Source organism: Rhinolophus ferrumequinum, chromosome 11, assembly GCF_004115265.2.
Source record: "Rhinolophus ferrumequinum isolate MPI-CBG mRhiFer1 chromosome 11, mRhiFer1_v1.p, whole genome shotgun sequence".
Lineage (NCBI taxonomy): Eukaryota > Metazoa > Chordata > Mammalia > Chiroptera > Rhinolophidae > Rhinolophus > Rhinolophus ferrumequinum.
This window is the reverse complement of record NC_046294.1, coordinates 10,846,786-10,854,239: the sequence shown is the minus strand read 5'-3', so window position 1 is coordinate 10,854,239 and position 7,454 is coordinate 10,846,786. Positions and strand designations below refer to the sequence as shown.

The window sequence follows — 7,454 nt, the reverse complement described above, 5'->3', positions numbered from 1 at the left end:
TTTCACTGACAGCCACATACTTTAATTCGGTAGAGTATCTCAAAGCTCTTTAGAGGGCATCAAGGATCAAGAACAACGATGCTGAGGGCTTTTGAATGGTCCTTTGGAAAACTTTGTAAGAGGAAGGGGAGGATACCAGAGCAGACTTTTTATTTTCAAACATAGAAGCATGAAAAAGTAAGATTCTTTCATGAAAGAAGTCTTCTTCAAAGAAGAAAATATTGCTTTTATTTTTTTTATTATTAGTTTCAGGTGTACAAAACAACATAGTGATGAGATATTTACACCCCTCACAAGGTGATAACCCCCTCAAGCCTCTTACCCACCTGACACCATCATAGATATTACAATGCCATTGACTATATTTCCTATGCTGCACTTTATGTCCCGTGGCTATCTATTTCTTTAAATTATAGTTGACATTCAATATAATTTTATGTTAATTTCAGGTGTACAGCATAGTGGTTAGACATTTATATAATTTATGAAGTGATCCCCCAATAAGTCTAGTACCCATCTGACACTTTAGTTTTTACAATATTATTGACTATATTCCCCATACCATATTTCACATCACCGTGATTATTTTGTAACTACCAATTTGTACTTCCTAATCCCTTTACCTTTCTTACCTATCCCACCAACCTTCCTCCCATGTAGCAAATATTACTTTTAAAGGATTACCTTGGCATTAATGACTGACATTGTGTGATTTTAATTCTGAAATGTCTGTCACCATAAAGGAAAAGAATAGCATCAAAGGATCAAGTTTCTAATTTTCTATATTATGGAGGAGAAGGAAGACAAAAATATTATATGAGAGTGGCTTAAGTAATGCATGGATCCCAGATAATTGGATGCTTTTTTGTGCTAATGTTGATTACCACATTTGTGTTTGTACTGATGCATTTTCACTGATAAGAAAGGCTCAGAATGGACAATGGCACCAATCAGCAATATTTCTTGGGGGTACATTGCCACTGATGCCAGCCACAAGGATAAAGGTTAAGTCCAAAACTTCTCAATAATTTGTGGGTTTTTTCTTTACTTTCTGCCACATGTAAATATAATGGTATTTTTTTCTGACTAAGGTAATCCACAAAGTAATAGCCTATTTTCCACATGTTGCCTTGGCCTCGGTATTTAGGGACAGTGTAATCCATTCCTAACTCACAGGACTGTTCCATCACAATCCAAGAGACAGGGAGCTCCTCCGGACCCAGAATACCAAGTCCTGGAAAATTCTGGAGGCAGCGTTCAATATATTTCAAGCTCCTTTCCTTTTTTCCAAAGTCCCACTGCTCATTCACAAGCCCTGCATGTAAGGGATGCAACATGATACTCCGAACGTTTATTTTGCTGTCAAGAAAAAAAATGAGCATTTATTCAGCCAACATTTACCAAATACCAGGATTGCACACAATAAATATGACACCATCTCTTTTCTTGAGGATCTCACAGCCTAGAGGAGGAAACAGATGCACACACACAAAAAGTACTATTTCTATGTTTGCTTCAAAATCTTTCCAAATAATTGAGAGGGACAAAACCCTATGTGTTTTACCATGCATTTCACAGCATGAAGTTGGCATGACATAGCACAGTATACTTCAAAAAAGTCCAAGCAAATACCCTAAGGAAGAGGAAACTGAGTACATGTCCCTAAAATAGCAAAGATTAGACCACAGCGACCTCCCACATAGCTGAATTTTGAATTCTCCTCCACAAAATATCTAAATATACGAGATGATATTTCTTTCAACAGATATATCCATAAAATGCACGTCCAGGAGGATGAGAGCCATGTTCATCTTACAACTTCATGCATCCCAAAGCCCATCACAACATACCTCTAGGAAAGTACCCCAAAATGAAGTTTAAGAAGCACCAGTATAGGAAGGACATTGGATTTTGGGGTGATAACAGTCAGGATTTTAATTGGATAAGATATCTGAGACTCAGTTTTCTCATCTGCAAAATCAGAATAACATCCTCCGTGGGTAGAAGAGGTTGGGGCAGGTAGAAGATCCCACAGAAGTTTTACCCATCCGCAGAGAGGATGAGTTTTTGGAATTTGTCAGGTTCAAAGTCACTCTATGTTTGCCAGTGGGTAGGTCACTGGGCACTAAATTGTCTATACATAGGTGAGGCTTTCTTTTTGCTCTCTTCCATGACTGACCTGATCCTGGTCCTGCTTCCTCAAAGATCTCAAGCGTTCTCACCTGCCGTCCTCCTGCAGTATAGGCAAACCTAGAGTGGAAAGATACTAAGATATGCATTCGGGCTTAGAGGGAAGAATCACCTTAGGACAGGTACTCCATTTCAGATTGCCATCCCCATTTACCATTTTTCCCTGTGTATGTGATTCTATTAAGATTCTCATGGAAACACGCCGGGCCAAAGCCAGACTTGAATATTGCTAGCTCTCCCGGCTAAATCAATTGTATGTGTGAGTATTTAGATTTTATTTATTTTTTTGAATTAGTAATACAATTATAAAACATAAATTAACTGACAATAATTATTTCTTCTTTCTCTGATCCCCTACTGCCCAGTTACCTTCGCTAGAGGCAACTAGTGACACAATATATTTATGTAATCTTCTAGAGGTATTCATACTGTGTACACTGTTCTGTCTGCCTTACTTGTTTCTTTTTTTTTTTCACATAGCAATATATTTTGGAATTCTTTTTTTATCAGTTCATATAGAACTGGTTCATTCTTGTTAATGGCTGCCTATCATTCCAATGTTTGGATTATACCTTAATGAATGGACGCTACTGATGGACACTTAGGTTGTTCCATATGTTATGCTATCACATATTAAATTCATCAAAGTCTTACCATCCAATCTGGTAATATCTTTCATTTAATATACATATTTTTGATCCAACCATTTCAATTCTAGGAATCCGTCTTTCAGAAATATTTATACAACTTGTGTAATGATCTATGTATAAAGACATTTATTACTGAATTTTTGTTATAAGGAAGAACTGGAGATAGATCAAAAGTGTGTTGATATGGGAATACATAAATGTATCTCCTTATTAAGGAAATCTATGCAGCTGTCAAAATAAACGTAAGGTATCTGTGTGAACTTACATGAAAATGTATATTACATATTTCTGAGTGGAAAAAAGCAAGTTTTTCAGTACAGTATGTGCATATGTTATTTTTACAAAAAGAAAAAGAAAACAACAAAAAAACTCACAGAGTACTGAAAGTATCCACACCAAATGTTAAGAATATTTACACCTGGTCAGGAAGATTGTCGGGAATCCAAGTGGGCAAATTTTCACATCTTATTTTGAAAACTGGGATACTTTGTATAGCGTGTAGTATATTTGCAAAAAATAAATAGTTTTAGTAAAGATTTTTCAGTGCCACCATGTTGTCCGATACCCTCACAGGAGGACTCTTCTGAGACCAAAGTGAGTTAATATATGTAAAGGACCTCCTCTAATGAAGGCCCTGCCTATGGTCAACAAACATTAGATAACATATTTCCTTTCCTTTCCCCATGGAACTGTGTACCTTATCACAATTTAGTCTCAAAGCCTACATGTTCAAGACTTGCTCTTATGGCAACTGAATGATTCTGCCAGGAATTTGGGAAGCAAAAAGTCAAATCTCACTTTTGACTTTTATCCTCTGTGGGCATATTAACTTGCTTCATCAAATCTGCCTTGCCATCACTTGATGTCTTGAGTTTCCTTGGCATTTCTAGCCTAAAGAGTTTGGTCCTTGTGTAATCCACCTGCACTGATTTTGAAGCTGCAACCTTCTTTATTGCTTCATCCAAGCTCTCTTGGAAACCTGGAGACAGGAGAAAGATAGACACTGCATCATCACTTCCATATCTGCTGTGAATGAACCAGGGGTTCTTTGCATTTTAACTCAGACTAGTTACCTTGGATCTGGAAGGTTTGTTCCCAATTGATAACCTGGGGGCATGCCAGGACTTCCTGTATCTTGTCAGGAGGTTTGGTAAAAATGTGGTAAGTGTTGGTGTAATGATCCAGATCATCCTTCATCTCCTGATATAACAAATAGCAGTCATATTTACATAGCACTACAATTTACAAAATGATCTTGCATATATCTGGAGTGCTAGAGACTCAATTGCTTGATACTCTCTGTTTTTTTGTTTTGTTTTTTTGTTTGTTTGCTTTTTCTGAGAGAAGCACATAAAAGTGGCCTTGGAATCCTTGAAGAATAAATCACTATTGACACACTGAAGGTGGTTCCTTTTTGATGGTGCACTGAAGTTGGATGCCCTTGGGAGGGGAGTAAGTCGCCCCGTTATCTAGAATGGATGGTACACCAAAAACAGTGGGTATTAAGGGTCTAAAAGAGAAGGGTGCCTCTGGAAAGGAGAGAAGTATGGGGAACACAGTGGGGGGAGGTCAAGATTCTGGGTCCGTGAGGAGAGGACACCTAAGCTGATTCTGCCCCAGCACTCTGGGGCTGGCACGGTGATTGGCACTTGGTGTACACATGAATAAAGATGACTTTTAGAAAAAGCCATCATGCCAGAGCTCACAACAGCACCTGGAGTAGAAGGCCACGTCTGCCACTGCATACCTGCTTAGTTCTGCCACTGATACTTCTCTGGGGGTTCTGGGGGTTACTGTAGGTGATGTTGTGTTCTAATTCCTGTGATCACTATGTAAATGGGGTGGGGGTAAAACGTCCCTACTCTAGGAAAGAAGGGATTCGCTGCTTATGCTCTCCTGACCTGGAAGATGGGGAAGATATTCTTATTAAATATACATGATTTATCTATTGTTTAACAATTCTCCCGCAGAGTAATTTTGTCATCTTCTCTTTTTATAGTGGAGAAAGCAGCAGTCTTCCCAAGGTCATACTAGTCACTTGGAAGATTTAAATCTCAAACCCAACACTGATTCAAGTATTATTGGGTTATGTTCATTTAGTCACAGGGAAAGAAAAATATGTCCTAACTGTTTCCAGCCATAGGCATCTATGCTGAGGTGTACACCTGTGATCAGAATCTTAGTGGAAAAGAACCGTCTAGATGGGATCCTGATGTTATTTACAAGACATGGATTATTGGCTGTTTGGTTTCTCCCATGCCTTATATCACTGTCCTACCCTCGCCACAAAGCAGGCTTTTCAAAACCCCTAGATGAATCAGGGGTGCCAAGGTTCTTCTCCCTGGCCCCCAGCTTCAGCTCTCTCATTGTCACACTGAGCATCCTGAATGTGACTGGCCTGGTATTCGGTAGCTTGTGCTCTTACCTCTTTCTGAGGTAAGATAATCTGGCCAGGCATCTACCAGCACATCCATGTTGAATGGGTTTTTATTTTGAATGTTGAAAATGGCACCATATACCTACAAGAGCAACAAAGCAAAACAGGAGAGGTTAAAGTTTTTCTTTGAGATAGAATCTTGGATGTGGTATGGAAATAAAACCAGGGGTTAGGAAGACTTGACAGAATAGAACTAGTGATTCCAAAATGGTTCATTGGACTATTTATTGGAAAGCATGCTGCAAAAAGGCCCCGTAGGGGTCCATGAAAATCCAAATTAATAGCCGAGTCATTAGGAACTGGGTACCCTGACATTCATTCATTTGTTGTTTAAAACTTCATACAATTTCCCCCCCTTTTTTCATTTCATGCGATACCATACCATTTATTTGGCATCTATTATATACCAGATGTGTGTCGAGTATAGAGAATTCAAAAGTGAATATGATAATTGTCACTGCCTTCAAGTTAAGTGTCGATGCATAGAGAAATATGTAGTCTGATCATACTGGGACATATGCTCTGACAGATGTATGCACTTAGTGGTGTGGCGTCTCAAGCAGGAAATGCACCACCTGTCTAGGAAGTGGTGGGAGGCTTACAGAAGAAATAAGGTTTGAGTTGGGTCCTGAGGCATAAGTAAAGTCTTTTCCTGGCAAAATAAAGAGAGAAGGACGGCAAGTTCTTTCAGGTAGGAGAAGAAGCATGAGTGAATACTTCAAGGTGCGGTGGAATTTATCATACCTGCTGAACTGTGAGGGGCTCGGTGATTGCAGCATGTGGTATATGGCAGGGGATGTTGGGAGATGCAGTAGAAAAGGCTGGGGGCACTTGGTGATAAACCTGTGTAAACCCAACTAAGGACTATCGACTTTATGCCTTGGACATGGACCACTACTGAAATTTTAAAGCCAGGGAGTGATACGATCATATTTGTGTCAGATAGATGACTCTGGTCACCAAGATGCAGGCAGGATGGTAATATTGAAACAGGGAGACATTGCAATAGCCTGAGGCAGAAAAGGAAATCCACTAGAGACAGCACTAGAAGGGAGCCAAAAGATGTTTAAGAGGCCCTAAAAGGAGACAATGAGGAAAAACTGAGGGTTGCTAGATGGGCGGGAGGGGTGGGGGGTGGGGGGGAGGGTGAGGGGATTGGAGGGCAATCGGTGACCACAGGATGGCCACGGGCTTGAAAATTAATCTGGGGAGCGTAATTTGGTGGTTACCAGAAGGTAAAGGGGTTGGGGGGTGGGGGATGAGGGTGAGGGGGATCAAATGTATGGTGATGGAAGGGGAGCTGACTCTGGGTGGTGAACACACAATGTGATTTATGGATGATGTGATACAGAATTGCACACCTGAAATCTATGTAATTTTACTAACAATTGTCACCCCAATAAATTAAAAATAAATTTAAAAAAAAAAGAAAAAAAGAGGCCCTAAAAGAAGTGAAGTAGGTGAATGGATATGGGTGTTAAGATCATCCCTGAAGAAGCAGGCTGACTTTAGACTTGGACTCCCATCTGCCCAGGGAAGATTCTGAGCCCTGGATCTATCCTTCTCGTACAGCATCCCTCTTGCTCCAGATCACCCCCTACTCCCTCACCTTCAAGGATTCAGGGATGTTCTTTTCCAAGGATTCGCACAGAAGCTGCAGCTTCTGGGGTTCATGAAGCACAAACATCTTGTGTAGCACCTCAGCCCCCTTCCCTCGGGAAGACGATCTAGGAAAAAACACACACAAACAAAAGTACCTGCAGAGATAAGACAGGTGCCAGCAAGAGAAGGAAGGAGAAATCACCTAGGACACCAGACATTGTCAGAAGTAAAAGGCTTTAGCAGTTATCTAGTCCAAACCTTACATTTTACAAATGAGAAACTGAAGCCCAGGGCTGCAACTGGACCTCGGGGCTCCTTGGGGATCTCGCTACAATTCCATGGAGAGAAGTACCCTGAAACGAATCTCCACATGGCCCATTTGTTCAAATCAAGCCAAGAGCTGGAAAGTGAATGTCTTCAGCTGTTCAGATGCAAATGAAAAATAATGCATCTCTTCAGAAACTGTCCCTGGTGCCTCTCAAGCACCCCAGGCATTGAAACACTTGTTCTAATGTTGTCATAGTATCAGTAGTATTTTTAGTCATCATGAAAGAAAGATCTTCTGGAAAAGATCC

General features: G+C 40.2%; 1 protein-coding gene across 1 annotated transcript; it reads right to left on the bottom strand.

Moving 5' to 3' along the window:
- Positions 1-950: 950 nt before the first annotated feature.
- On the bottom strand, positions 951-7,020 carry GLYATL2 (glycine-N-acyltransferase like 2). Its single transcript, XM_033119168.1, is given in 6 exon segments — positions 951-1,341; positions 3,639-3,819; positions 3,914-4,040; positions 5,266-5,281; positions 5,283-5,359; positions 6,887-7,020. Coding segments are annotated over 6 exon segments (870 nt in total). The 5' UTR covers positions 6,965-7,020.
- Positions 7,021-7,454: the final 434 nt, after the last annotated feature.